The sequence below is a fragment of the Phalacrocorax aristotelis genome, chromosome 20 (assembly GCF_949628215.1).
Source record: "Phalacrocorax aristotelis chromosome 20, bGulAri2.1, whole genome shotgun sequence".
NCBI lineage: Eukaryota > Metazoa > Chordata > Aves > Suliformes > Phalacrocoracidae > Phalacrocorax > Phalacrocorax aristotelis.
In genome coordinates this window covers 5,150,368-5,165,128 of record NC_134295.1, presented here as the reverse complement: position 1 = coordinate 5,165,128, position 14,761 = coordinate 5,150,368, and the positions used below count along the sequence as shown (strand labels likewise).

The 14,761-nt window shown below is 49.1% G+C and overlaps 1 protein-coding gene across 1 annotated transcript in view; it reads left to right on the top strand.

Moving 5' to 3' along the window:
• Positions 1 to 14,206, top strand: part of GRHL3 (grainyhead like transcription factor 3) — a 30,103-nt gene extending 15,897 nt beyond the window's left edge. The window contains exons 7-17 of the mRNA XM_075114729.1: positions 820 to 973; positions 1,788 to 1,899; positions 2,625 to 2,719; positions 4,416 to 4,574; positions 5,151 to 5,229; positions 5,632 to 5,765; positions 6,656 to 6,690; positions 7,413 to 7,501; positions 7,643 to 7,728; positions 8,876 to 8,940; positions 13,310 to 14,206. Of these exons, the coding sequence (XP_074970830.1) occupies positions 820 to 973; positions 1,788 to 1,899; positions 2,625 to 2,719; positions 4,416 to 4,574; positions 5,151 to 5,229; positions 5,632 to 5,765; positions 6,656 to 6,690; positions 7,413 to 7,501; positions 7,643 to 7,728; positions 8,876 to 8,940; positions 13,310 to 13,424 (1,123 nt within the window). The 3' untranslated portion in view covers positions 13,425 to 14,206. The remainder of the gene's footprint in view (positions 1 to 819; positions 974 to 1,787; positions 1,900 to 2,624; positions 2,720 to 4,415; positions 4,575 to 5,150; positions 5,230 to 5,631; positions 5,766 to 6,655; positions 6,691 to 7,412; positions 7,502 to 7,642; positions 7,729 to 8,875; positions 8,941 to 13,309) is intronic.
• The last annotated feature ends 555 nt before the right edge of the window (positions 14,207 to 14,761 follow it).

Sequence of the window (14,761 nt, the reverse complement as noted above, 5' to 3'; positions counted from 1 at the left end):
AAAAAGAGAGGGGTTAGTGACTAAATAGGAATACGATGATCTTCAACTCCAGGGCACTTGAAGATTCTGTGTGAAGGCTTGTGTGCAGGTGGTAGCTTGCACAGATTCCTCACAAAAGAGCTCGAGCTAGCCTCATGGTTTGAATGCTTATAGGTGCAGGGCTTCTTGAAAATCAGGCTCTTCTTTTCAAATGCCCTTGTCAACAGTGACACCTTCTTCTGTGTAACACTACAAATCTTTTTTGTGAGGACTAAAGTTGCTGCCCACCAGATGGAGAGTTTGACAAGCTGGGCTTTTAAATCCATTTTTAAAAACCGGGATAAACAAGCAGATTTCAGTGTCCTGCAGGTCCTCCTATTTCTCAGGGCCCATTAGGACCCAGTTTGCCTGCGTCAGCCACTTATGGGTGTGAACTTGCAGACAGGAATCTGAGTTTAGCATGTTCGAAAAGTCCCATCACAGGTACCTATTTTTGTTTGTCTTGGTTTAGGCTTTTGATTGTGCAATAGTCCTGTAGCCATCCACACAGAGATACTGGTTACAATAATGTACAGGGTTTCTGAAGTCAAAACCAAAGGGTAAAATGAGGATATCTGAGAGCTGCTGCTCCCCTGGGTGTTGGGGAGGACCAGTAGGTGCTGTGCTGGGAAGTGCTCGATCACATCTGTAGGGGCGTATGAGATGGGGAATAGGGCAGAGACTCCTGTGTGTACAGTGTCTGTGACCTGTAGGGATGGAGACTTGCATGCCTCCTGTCTTGCTTTTGGAGTGAAACAGCAGCGTGTGCTTATTCATCATTCTCTCTTTGTTCCATACAAGTGACTTTGAATACACTCTGGGGTCACCCAAAGCCATTCACATCAAATCTGGGGACTCTCCCATGGCCTACCTCAACAAAGGACAGTTCTATCCCATCACGCTGCGGACAGCTGGAGACAGCAAATGTTTACACTTGTCCTCAAATAAAGTGAAGGTAAGAGACAAGCTGACAATTTTGCTGACACATGCTGTAATCAGACATCCAGCAATTGTACTGGCCTGGGAACAGAGCTGGGCATGAAGAGTAATGGCTTTGTGGCTCATGTTGGCTTAAAGCGATGAATGGGATGGATTCACTCATAGCAAGCTAATCCTCTGATGCACAGCAACAACCTTCATGTTACCTGGCAGTTGAAACTTTTCACAGTTAGGTCAGGGATGCACAAAGGCCTCCCCAGCCAATGGCTGGCTGGGGGCCTTTGTGGGAAGACTTCGGAGCTAGAGAGAGGTTCCTTGTCTTGCTCCTGGGATGTGTGGCCAGGCCTCAGAGCCACCCTCGAGACTAAGCTAAGCTTGAATTCCCAGCAAAGAACCCTGGTCCTCCAATCCTGAGTGGTATTTAGGGGCTAGATTTTGGATATCTCAAGACTTACAGGATTCCTGAAACTGAGAATGTCTAGAAAAAGACCTTTTAGGCTGTCCCAGCCTAAATACTTGCTGCAGTACTGCTAACATTCCTCCAGCGCAGGATCCTTGTATTCCTTGGGGTTGGTGGGAGCTCATGGACAGTGCAATTAGGGGGCAGACAGGGCATCTTGGTTTTGCTCCTGGCTCTGTCACTCACTGCCTGCATGACAGTGTTCAAGTCCCTTCCCTTGTCTGCCTCAGTTTCCCCAGCAGTAAAACATTAACAATGACACTAAGCTGCCCTTGGCTGGCGCGTGGATGCACTGGATGGAAAGGGCAATGAGGGCACCAGGCATTAGCCTGCTGTGTGTACTAACATGGATATCCTCACTGTGTTACAGAGTGTTGTGATGATTGTTTTTGACAACGAAAAGATCCCGACGGAGCAGCTCAAGTTCTGGAAGCACTGGCATTCCCGCCAGCCCACAGCCAAGCAGAGAGTCATTGACGTTGGTATGAGCGGGGCTGTCTGACTGCGATGGCTGGGTGGGGATGATAACTTCTAGCACCATTTTACTGCATTTCCAATACACAGTAACACAGCTGAAGCTCCAGAATCTGGCCTGGAGGAAAGTGGGGAGGAGCAGGCTGATCTGCTGGCTTCAGATCCTTTCTGGCTGAGGAGCTCTTGTGGGTTTAAGATGGTGTTTGCCAAGAGTAGGGACATGCACTAGGAACCCAAGATACATCAAAGAGCTTCAGTCAGAGAGAGACAGAAAATGCTATTTTGGCTCTTACCTACGTGACCTATGGCCTCTTGGAGTCTGGGAATCTGGGCCAGAAAAGGCTTTGGTACCGCTTGTCCTTCTCCACTACCACCACACAGGCTTTACAGTGTTTTATGCTGGGCCAGAGGAAGGTTGTGTTTGTCCAGCTGAGCACCTGGCGGCTTAGAGCGAGACACAGTGGTTTGAATTTAGAAACAATTCACATTGCCTTAGCATAGCATCACCACTCAAATAGCAGTCATCAGCCAAAATCCTTGAGTCATTTCTGGCCTACCCCTTACATATGTACACTAAGGTTTATCCAGTGGTATTGAGGACAGCCTCTGTTATATTACAAGGTTTCTTTTAGCCTTGGAGTCAGTGAGAAGCAGGCTTTTGCGGGGTGGAAAACCTAGGGAATGTAACCCGTTTTGCAGCCAGAGTATAAACGTCTTCTCCATTGCATTTCAGCTGACTGTAAAGAAAACTTCAACACAGTGCAGAACATCGAGGAGTTAGCCTACAACGCACTGTCCTTCGTGTGGAACATCCATGAAGAAGCAAAGGTACAAACTGCTTGTGGAAGGGATATGGGAAGCCTTGGTCCACAGCAAAACTGTAGGCTCCTTTCTGATGGCCCAGGTTTGCTCCCCCCCACTCCTCAGCTGAAAGACAGAGAGAGTTTCAAATCCAAACAATTCCATTCCAGTGGCCCCAGGTAGTGTTTGTCTGCCAGGACAGTGAGGAAGGACACCATGCTTCTCTGTGTGTTTAAGCATTGCCATTAGCTAATAAACACTCTGGGTACACCTGAGACTGGCTCAGAGATGTTTTTTTAGTGCTGATGGATAACTCTGAAGAAAGCCTTTTGCAGCAGGCAGCCTAGATCAGGGCTCTACTCACATGTAGGTGAAGCCTATTTAAATAAACCACAGCTTAGGGAACAAAGACCCTCCTTTCAAGGCAGCATTTCGGTGCAGAAATGACTGACCACCCTTCTGTGGCTTGTGTGATGCGGAAGGGAGCCAGGCAGGTCACAAGATCCCTTTTGACCTTAAAATCTGTAAAGCTTATATGCACACCTTTCCAGCTCTGCTGTCTCTTCTGCATCTCTTCAGAGTTTCTTGTTAACACTTTGTATCTAGTGTGGATTGAGAGGAGTATATAAAAAAAAGATGAAGTAACTAAGAAAAAAAAGTAAAGCATAAATACCCTATCTCTCTGAAGCTGGAAGCTTGGGAAAACTCTGGTTTGCTTTGGGATTCTTTTAGCCCAAAGGCGACCTTGGTCTTTTACAACCCAAGAGGTTAACAAATGTCTTCAAGGCAAAGCTGTCAGAAATGGAAATATGTCAGGTATGTGGCAAGCCCTCAGGGGCACCTCAGCAAAACTGGGTTTAACTCTTAGGAGAAACTCCGTACATGCACTGGCCTGGGGCAGGTAAAGGTGAGACTTCAGAGAGCTGCGAGGGCTGGGAGCCGCGACAGGAGGGGTCAGGTATTTGGGTCGTCTGTAGCACCTGTTACTTCTCTTCTTGCAATTAAACTTCACACCACAGTTAAGTAGTTTTCTTTTCTATATATAGGTACTGACTAGATCTGACATTAGGTTTCAGGGCTGAAATCCTCAGCCAAAGCCCTGCTGATGGAGCTGTGGGAGCTTCACCAGCTGCAAATGTGTCCCCAGAGTCCAGGGGAAATTCCAAGGTCACACAAAGGAGCTGGTAATTTGGAGAAACAATGTGGATCATGTTTGTGCTCAGCTTTTCGTCAAAAGCTCCCACTGGAGGTAACTCCATCCTAAAAGAGGAGGAGTAGGATAAAGGAGGCCAGTGTGTGATGAATATTTATTTGACTAGCAGCAATGATTTGTAATTCCTGAAGCTGTAGTCTAGTCCTCCTCCCTTCCTCGGGGACATTGCTGTCTGAGGGTCCCTTGTTCAAATGAAAGATCAGAAATATCAGTGAGAACATCCCCAGGCAGACTTTGCATCTTGTCTGACGCTTGCCTGAGCTGATGGAGTAGAGCGCCTAAGGGTTAATAGAGAGACGGGGAGCTGCAATAGGTGTGGGGAAACTGTGGCTAGGAAGGACTGGTGGGTGCGCTCGGGTGGGAAACCAACAGCTCATGCGCTCGGCTGATGCTGGGAGGGTTGGAAAGATGTCTCAGGAGCTGCTTTTGTCCCTACCCACTGTTCTCATTGCCGTCTGAGAATTGTTTTCAGTGCCAACAAGCTGTATCAATCTCTGTTCCTATTTGCAGGTATTTATTGGGGTGAATTGCCTGAGCACTGACTTCTCCTCCCAGAAAGGAGTGAAAGGTGTCCCGCTCAACCTCCAGATAGACACTTATGACTACGGCAATGGAACCAGCCAGCTGGTGCACCGCGCCGTCTGCCAGATCAAGATATTCTGTGATAAGGTAGAACATTGCTTTTCCACCAGGAATTTTAAACCAGTGGTGAGTGACTCCAGGAGAAAAAACAGAAAGGTTGTGAGAGTCTAGAACAGTCTAGAGGTCAGGGCTGAGGAACAGAGAGGGTTAGTCCCCTCCGGTGAGTGCGACAGGACAGCAGGGATGTGTCTGCACTGCTGAGGCCTTTGTAGAACAGAGTCATTAGAAAGTTTTTCCCGTATCAGACCTACATGGGATTGTGCCTCATAATAAACTCTATTTTTGACAAGTTTTTAAATAGCAGAAGACATGAGAACCTCCTTAAGAGGTTCTTCTCCAGCCTCAGATATCTTCCCATGGAAAAATTTCTCACAGTGATTTTTGTCTGCATTTCTCATTTTTATAAGTGAATTTTCTTTTCATTTTTTAATTTATAAGGATCAGAAACTTCTGGACAGCCTGTGGAAGGCCTCTGAGATGAGCGTTTTTTAATAAAGGCTGCCTTTACCTTAATGTGCTTATCTCCCAGAGGTCATCAGTAAACCCTCTCTTGCCAATGTTAGAACTGCCATTGTCCTAATTTTTGCCTTATCTTCCCCACAGGGAGCCGAGAGGAAAATGCGAGATGATGAAAGAAAACAGTTCAGAAGGAAAGGAAAATGCCTGGACTCCAATAACAATGGTCAGTGCTAGTGTTTGTTACCTGATCCAAAGCATGTTGAAATCCATGTAGGCTTGTCCGTTAACTTCCACAGGATCTGGCCCTGGGTACTGCCAAGCCCGATGAAATCAGCACCTTTCAGAAACAACTTGTCAGTCAGGTCCTTGCCTGGTCTCCTACCAAGACTCTGAAAGCCCTTTATTAATACTAACCAACCTTTCTGAATTGTCTTGGGGTCTTGGCAGGGAGCCTTCCCCAGGGGAGATGGCCCTGGGCAAGCCCTGAACACCTGGTTCTGCAGGGTCCCCTCTTTTTTCTAATATTTCTGTTGGGAGACCTTGGGCAGGCGCTTTCCTCACTCTGCATGTAGTTGCCTCTTAAACTGCCATGTGAACTGAGATGAACTGGACTTTCCATCTGTAGGTCTGAAAGGCTGTTTGCTCTCTGGCTTCAGAGGGAATGAAATCACGTTCCTGAGGCCAGAGACTGACCTCGAAACCCAGCCAGTCCTGTTTATCCCCAACGTCCATTTTTCAAATCTGCAGAGGTGTGGCACGGTAAGTCCCTTCAGAAAACAACCAACCTGTTGCCCTCATCCATCACCCCCATCATTTCCAAACTGATCAGTCCCCAGACATGACTTATGTTATGTAAAAAACCAAAACCAAACCACAATCCTTCTGTGGAAATGTGGTGAACTTGAAGACGTAGCTGTCAGGAGTGGCCTAGGTAGTCATGCAACAGTGATGGGCAAGATAACCTTTCCAGGTTCCTTCCAGCCAGATATTCCTGTGGTTTACAGGTATCACCTGCAGCTTCCAAAGAGCACTGGAGCGGTAGCAAAGAATATCAGCAGAAAGTAAACTACAGAAAAATGCGACCTTTCAGTCCCTGCGCGTGTGGGACATGTCTTGCTTGTCCTCTGCCCTTCTCTGTCCCTTGAGACCCCAAAAACCGAGACCCAGCGTCCTTCAGAGCTCATCAGTTTTCCTTCAAGGAACAACTGTCTCGGTTTGTCAAACAGCAGGGAAAAGCCATCTGTGACAAAACTGTAGCGTCCTATTGCAGTGGCTGCTGTACTGAAGCATCAGCATCAAAACCAGGGACTAGAAGAATCTGGTTTACAACCAAAGAAATCGCTGAGAAACTTGGTCCTTGGTCCCAAGCAGGTTATGAGATTTGACCTGCTTTTGGGTCTAGCTAGATATGTGTTCCAGAAGGTCTCTTATGAACTGAGGAGGAGAATCTAGATAGGTTCTTTATATCAGGTTTCATTTAATCTAAGAAACACACACAGATGTTTGGGTTTAATTGCATAGGAAAAGTGATGGCCTGGGAGGAGGGAAATCATGTTTAAAATGTGCCCATGTTGCCTTCCCCCCCAGCTTCGCTGGCTCACTGTGATACTGTGCAAACTAAAAGATCGATGTTTCCTTTCCATTTCAAGGTGCTCCCTCCTGCTGTTCCCAACTCTGCAAACAGGTAAGGAGGCAGCATTTTGTATTTCCCACCCATCAGCTGCTCTGTTTCTTTGGGTATGTCATGGTTGTTTGATATCCGTAGGCAGTATATATCTACAGGTGCAAAATAACGCAGCATAGCGTCTCCCTGATGCCCTTGAGTGTCAAAGTACATGTTACATTTTGGCCTAGAGTGGACTCAAGGCATGCGGAAACACAGACGCATTTCTTTCCCCGTCAGTGAGCCACTCCAGCATGAGTCTGGTCCATGGCTGTCCTGCTGTTCTTATTGAGACAATGTTTGAAAGAAGGGGAAAAAAATGATTACAGAGCTGTCACTGAAGGGTTCGAGTAACCAGAGGCAGATGCTGCTAGAAAGTAAACTGGAATTAAGTAGAAATCACACTTGAAATGTGTCTAGAGTGGGGAGAAGCAGTGTTTACCCAAGGCTTGATCCGTTGTCCAGTGACATCAATAGAGAAACAATGACGTGAAGGTGCAAAGGGCCTTTGTTTATGATGTGACACCAAAACCGCTGCCCGCACTCGCTGCTGCCCCTGTATGCATTAGGCAGGAAGCTGCAGCTCTGATAGACGCTCTGCTGCCATAATTACAAAACCAATATTTAATTGCTGGATGTTTGTTGGAGTAATTGGTTGTTCAATCAAGAGTTCATTTGCTGGAATTGTTTTGTTCGCTGCTATTGTTCTGTCCTTTTGAGAGTATTGTATTCCTTTTGCTTAGGCTGCCCGTAAAACGCAGTGGTGCCTCATTCACAGATGAGTTTGACCCGATACCTCCAAAGCAAACCAAGGAAGAAGATCCTCAGAGAGGTAAACCCTGGGATGGGAACCCTTCCTGAATGTAGCGTCTCATTGATTCGAGTAACCTTGGATCATGAATTACATGAGGCCGCATCACTGAGAATACGCTGCGAAGAGCCCTGATTCAGTGCTGTGCTTTATTTCTTTCAGTCTTGTTGTACGTGCGGAGGGAATCAGAGGAAGTGTTTGATGCTCTCATGTTGAAGACACCAGATCTCCAGGGCCTCAGAACAGCTGTAAGTGTTACCAAAAAACTGCGGCACGGGTACAACTGCAGATAAAAGGGCAATGGCATTTGGTGTATAGGAAGCTGAATTACTGTAAGACCGTTTATATCTCATGTCTGCTTTCTCTTGAGACGGGAAATGGAAATTGTGAGGAGCAAGTGAATTCTACCCACAGCTGCTGGCGTGAGCTGCGTGTTGTTAGTGCTGCAGTGGGGAATAACAGTCCTCATGGCAAAGATGTTTTGTTCAGATCATAATATCAATCCCCTCTTACAGCAACTCATTCATATTTTCCATTGTAAAACACCCTTTCTGTTCTCAAGGCTGTAGATGCACAACCTGAAGCCAATTCTGGCCTCATGCTGGAATTCCCTGTGTTGTGTTTGAGGAGCACACAGACATATTTCTGTGATGATTATCAGCAGCATCTCTGATAACCCACCCCTCTTTGGAGATTGCTGGGAAGGAAACAAACAATAAACCTCCCAGATTTGGGGTGGCTTTATGGCTGCACTTTAAGCTCTGTTGGTTTTACAAACTTTTAAAAATAGAGAGTTTGAAAAATGTCAGCACAGAGGATTCTTTGCCGTCTTCTGCCTCCCCCATCCCTCACCACAGGGTCAAAAAGCTCTACAGAAAAAGCTTGTGAAAAAGCTACAAAACCATCATCCTAAGTCCGTAACTGTACTTGCCTAGGAGAGGCCTGCCGGAAAGCTTCACAGATCACCTAAACCTAAGCAAAAGCTGCAGTCAGATGCATCCACAGTCAAACACTTTCTGTAGTTTCTCTCCCCTTCGGATGCATCAGCAAAGGGAAAGCTCAGCGCTCTCTGTGCCCAGCAGGTTGAAGCATCAGGCCCCAAACGGGCCTGGGAATGAGAGCAAGAAAATGAAGATTATTCCCCTAAGTTCCTGGCCTGGCAGTAGCTGTCAGAAAGAGAAGCAAGGCCAAGCTGCAGCCTGCCCATCTGCCCACTGCAAGACACAGACATGTTCAAATCGTCCTGTTCAGATCAGTGCTTCGGCCCTTTTCTCTTGAGAAAAAGGGAGGGGGAACCCTTTGCTCCTGAATACCCCCGTCTCAGTGTTATCTTTGACTTTTATCATGGGAATTTCATTTTACAAGTACAAAGAATTGCCATGTTTTCTTTCACAGATTTCAGAAAAATATGGGCTTCCTGAAGAAAGCATTTATAAAGTCTACAAAAAATGCAAAAGAGGGTAAGCTAATCTCTCATCTGCTTTTATGCTCTGCCTCTAAAGCCCCATTCTCTCTGGTACCCTGACATAGGCTGAAATAGCGTTTTAACAAGATAATAAAAAGTAAAGCCATGAGAGTCTGTGCTATTTGGAGCGTATAAACCACGGATCTTTCTGGGCTTTAAAGATTTGGGATAATGCTTGTTTGTATTATATTTGTTTGGAGTGTAAAGTCTCCCAAGGAAAGGAAGTTGGATGAAGGAGGAATTGTTTGGGTAGTTTAATAGGTCATCCTTTGTGTCTCAGTCTAAAAGCCTGAGGTTATGGAGAACTTATCTTACTGCCATCAGAGAGGTATAAATGTTTGCTTCTCCAGACCAAGTGCCTAAATGTCCCTGGCTCAGAAAGAGACTGTACTGGCTAAATAAGAGCACAGGCAGCCCCGGTGGACAGGGCAGGAGATCTGAACGGGGAGTGTCTGTTCCCAGCTTTGCCAACCCATCCCCAGACCAGGGAGGTCAACAGGAGACTTCACACTCGCTTTGGGAGGTGATGGATCAGGCCCTCCTGGGCACTGGTGGCTCTTGTGCAGCCCCGTGCAGGTCCCACCTGAGACACTTTGTCGGGCGCTGCTGGGAGACAGGCAGAGCTCTACAGGGGCTGACAGGTGAGGTTTGCAGTAGATGGGAAATGGTTTCTCAAGTGATTTCAACACTGCGTTTATTAGTGACTGATCCATGTGGATCTCCCCCGTGGCTGAGAGGGAACGGTGCTAGTTTGTGTGAGCTGAGGACCAGCCGCTGAGTCTTCCGTGGAGGGCAGCGGCCTTGATGTGGAGCCAAGCGCTACTTTCAGAAACGTTTTCTGGACTAAGAACTCCCTCCGGGTTGTCCCCATCGCTGGCAGCGAGTTCTCCCTTCAGCTGATGGAGGGGGAACGACTCATAAACTCCCAAGCTTATTTTCATAAAGCTAAACCCAGAGCCTTTCTTGCAGAGCAAGGGAGATATAATCAGGCTTTGCAAGCTGCAGTGACTGCCTGGGAGATGAACTCATTGTTGTTGCTGGCCCTGGTCCCGAGTTTGAGCATGGGGAGAGACAGGCAGAAAAGCAAGGCTGATGGCAGCCCTGCCGTTCTTGCTAGCACGGCCCCCCGACGGGCTCCTCTGCGTAACGAACCAGGGGAGCGGAGTCCTTGGGAGCTGAGGGTTAGCCCAAAGCTCTGCTTCTGCATTTGCTTTCTGGTGACAGCGAGATGAGAAAGTCCTAAAGCCCCTCGGACGGGATCTTCCAGCTCATTCGGTGTCACCATAACCTGATCCCGTGGGCCTCAGCCTGTTTGCTTCAAGGGGAGCAGAGCTGAAGCGAGGCTTGGAGGCAGCTGCAAGGTGGGAGGGGGAGAGGCAGTGGTTTCCCCTCCATGCTGTGACGTGGTGTCCCTGAACTGGGAAGCTGGTACAACCCCCTCACCTCTAAATCCACAACTGAGCAACCTTTCCCCATTTAGGAGAGTTTTTAGATATGGTCCTAATTTTAAGATTATGGATGGACCACAGTGAGGTATCTGAATTCGTCAGGAGGCTCTTCCGCCTGTTCCTGAACTCAGGGCCCTCGGTGCTGTCAGATGCCGCTCATCCACTAGCCCCAGAAATGGACATTTTCTCCCCAAAGACAAAGAGCGACATTGGTGGCCTCGAGAGAGTGGTTGTCCCGTACACCTTCAGTCAGAGAATACCTCAAGTCTGATCTCGAAGAACAGCTGCGAAGGAGAGGGGTGGTCAGGTTGTTATTGCAGCTTCAGGGCTGAGCCAAAACCCAGGTGTGTCAGCTGTGGTGGTGGCTTGTGATGTGGCCATCACAGGTCGTCGCACTGTCATCAGACGACAGCTCCTCTCCTTTCTGAACCAGCTGACTGTGAGCATCTGCGTGGCGAGAGAGATCCAAGCACTGATGAGTTTGCAGGTGGACCAGGAAATGGCACTGCTTCAGGGGAGAGGCCACCTATACTTTGTTTTGTTTTGGTTTTGCTCATTACTTGATCTGATAAGTAGTGAATGTTGTTTAATAATGATCGGGAGGGAACCAGGTAGGTGTCCTTTCCATCTCATCCCCAAAATGGAGGAGCGAAGAGATATCTAATGAAAAGAGAAGGCAACACCTGGAAATTAGATTAAAATAAAATTAAATTTGACACCTAGTTTAATGAAAGCTGGACATGACTGGTGCCCTGGGTTATTACTGAAGCGTGGGGGACGTACACGATTTTCTCCAGTCTACGAGATGGCAGGGTCAGACAGTGTTTCCTGCTTCCCCAGATTTAATTTTCCTTTGAATAATTTTATCCTATTGCTCCACCCTAAACAATCCTCTCTTGGTAATTACAGCTTGAGGGTCATATCTTCATCTGGTGTGAACTAGTGAAGCCCAGTGGTACTACCTGGGTTTACAGCAGGTGAGGACCGACTCTCAGCCAAGGGCCGTCCTGGGGTGATGAGCTCATTCAGATGAACTTAGTCTCAGGGTGACTCAAGAGCCATAACAAGTAATTTCGTATCTTGGTGAGGTTTGGTCTAGAAAAACAATACAGGGCTCAAGATCCCTAATCAACACTCCCTTGAATCTTTTGTGGTTGAGAAATCAGATGGAAGCATGGTAGCAGGAGGCACAGGTAGCTTCTCTGGATTCCTGCACCCAGAGAGCCAGAGGTAATTGGAGCAGCTCTGTTGCAAGGCTTTTTGTGACAACCCACCCGTGGGTATCCACGCTGTCCCTCTGGGGCACTGCTGGCGGCCAGACTCCCCGGCATCCAGGGCTTGGGGGCCTGGGCTCGTCACCCCCCAGCAGCCCTAGCACCGCTCCTGTCCGGCGCCAGGAGGTGAGATGAGGCCGCGAAGGTTATGATCCAGCGGGAAGACCCCATGGCGGTGTCAGCCCCTGTGCCTCAGCCTGCCCCTGCGCTGGGCGGCGTGTCCTTCCCCGACTGTGCCGTGACAGAATCAATAGCCTGTTGGTGAACGGCAGCGCCGTGCTGAGCCCTGGGACAAAGCTGACACCAGAACGGACCGGACACGAGGACAGAGCTCCCACCTGCACCTCTGAAATTGGGGCACGCCGGGCCGGGGCAGTGACGAGCCCGCCCGTACGCGCTGCGATCAAACGGGCAGGAGCCCGTCGCTGCAACCCGCTGTGCCTGCGCTGAGCACTGAGGCATTCCCCGGAGGGACACCGGGGCCCCACGCTTGCGCTTGTTAAACTGTTAGATTTGTTAGAGGCTCAGCCTTTTCTTTTTCTTGTTTTTAATCTTGGCTTGTGGAGCATTGCACAATTAATGCTATTGCCCCATTAATGACCCCAGCAGGAACCTGGAGGGGATGTGCTTTCTGCAAAGAAAGATAATTTGTTCTCTTTGTTTCCTCCCAACTGTTACAAATTTCACATCTGATTTATGGGAACGCAGTGGGGTGATGCAAAGCTGCCCTGGTACTTCCATTACAATAATGAGGGGCTCTTGCCTGGCACAGAACCACAGCCTCAGCTTTAAATCAGCTGTTGAAATGTTTTCCTTCTCCCCCGTGTCTCCACGTAACTGATTCCAGGTCAGAGAAGCTGTGTGATCTGCAGCAGGGTTGGAGGTGTGCCCTCGAGCACGAGGAGGAATTTGCCACCGGCTGGCCCAGCTGGCTGCGTGCGCTCAGCCTGCCTGCGTGTGTTCCTCGCAGAAAGGGCTCCCGGGCAACGCTCAGGGCACGTCTGCATGGGAGGTTGCTCTGGATAGCAGAAAGGTGTCCTGTTCCAAACCACTTCCATCCACTCCCAAAGCAGTCTCAGCTTGTTCAGAATAATGCACCCCTAAAAGCACCCAGGCAAGAAGCGAGGAGTGAGCAATTCTCCAAATTCACACCCTGCCGTAATCCAGATTAATTTGCCCGTGTAGCAAATGCTGGGCCTAGGCATGTCGAGGGTAGAATTGCAAAAAGCTCTGCAGGACGTTTCTTTGTGTTGTACCGTGGCTTTAACTAATTAATCATGGCTGAGCCCCTCGAACCAGGTAGGGTGGGTGCTGCAGTGCTGCCTTGTGCCTGCCCAGGGCCGTGACTCCCGGAGCAGCCTGGCAGCGGCCAACCCGCCCGGCTGGCGGGCAGCGAGGAGCACAGCCGCGGTAATGCGGCGCTGGTCGATAACAGAGCAGTAAAGGCAATTTTTAATGGGAATTTTGTGTGGAGGCGTTTCGGAGAGGGCCACCCCCGTGCCCCGAGGCTTTGTCAGTGGTGTTATTCCCAGCTCATGACTGGGAATCCTGAGTGTGCAGTAATGTCCAGCCCTCCCAAGCAAGCTGCTCTGCAAACCTTTGCATGTGCTGCCTCTGACCCAGCCGTTCCCCTCTCCCGTAGGATCCTGGTGAACATGGACAACAACATCATCCAGCACTACAGCAACCACATGGCCTTTCTCCTGGACATGGTGGAAGCAGAGGACAAGTTCCAGATCATCCTCAAGGAGCTATAAAGAGCCGCAGGCAGCACTTACTGGGACTTCTCTCAAAGCCGGCACGTTTGACCCAACAGAACTCAGCCTAGTGCCGCGACTTGTCGCCTTTACTTGAATAACGCTGCCTCCGGGGAGGGCCCCGGCCTTGCGGTGCCGGGCCGGAGACTGCTTGGAAGATCTGTTATCGATGTGAACGTGGAACTTCTCTCTGCTGAGTGTATTATTATTATTTTTTATTTTATTTTATTCCCTTCTGGCGATGGGCCTGACCTTCTGTTTCACAGCTGGGAACACGAAGCTACACTTACATGGCCGTCAGAGCCTGGGCAGAGGCAGGGGGCTGCCTCCGCTCGCTGTTTGCCTCGGCCCGTGACTGATCCAGCCCTGGGCTTTGGCTTTCTCCCAAAGCATCGGTCATGCAGAACCTCCAGACCGTTTCCAGCAGGGCTGAGCCCAGCTCCGAGCTTCTCTCTGTCCACAGAGACTCTCACAGATGCATTTAAAACCCACTCTCGAACGGACACTGCCTGCTCCCACGCCCCCCACCCTGCCGTATCTCTGACTGTAAATACCACGAAGGCCTCCATAGCCCTTGTTTATACATTTCTGATGTATTGTTCCTTTTATATTTTATATATGTATAAATATGCATTGTTTTATATTTGACTCAGTACGGTGACACAGAGCATTTCAAACACAGGCTGCTTCACATTTCTCCGTGAACTCCTTTTGTAACTGTGTTGTTGGTTTTGTTGTTTTGGATATTCCGTAGTAATAAAGGTTCAAAGATGGAAAGTGAACTGTTTTCACCCAGCTCTGGAGGTTGGAGTTGGGAAGGGCTGGGCAGGAGCCAGGGCAGGGAGGTGGCCTCGGAGGCACGGGGAGGACACAAGGCTGGTAACGGACAAGGGAGTTTGTCTGTCTGAACTGTCTCGCCACGAAGGGGTGAGAGGCAGCAAGCGCTTCCACCCGCGCAGGCGGCTCAGCACCTGGGCGCCTCCTGAGCCCTCCCCTCCCGCACGCTGGGCTCTCCCGCCCGGCTGCTGCGGGCGGGCGGAGGCTACGGAGCAGTTCTGGGCACATCCCGCTGATGGAGGGATTACCTTACGCAGGTTTGGTGAAATTTTACACAAGTCGGAAAGAAATGCCCTGTGCCACTGCTGCTCTCAGGAGGGGCAGCTCAGCCTCTCTTTCTGGCGGGGCAGCGTTACCCGAGTACCTTCTGCTGCATGTGCTGTTCGAACTCCTCACACCTGCTGCCTCTCAACCACCCATCTGTCCCCCACACTAAAATCATCTGCAGCTGCTTCCCATTTAGGTTAAAAAATACCAAGGGGAGCCCTGCATTTTCTCAT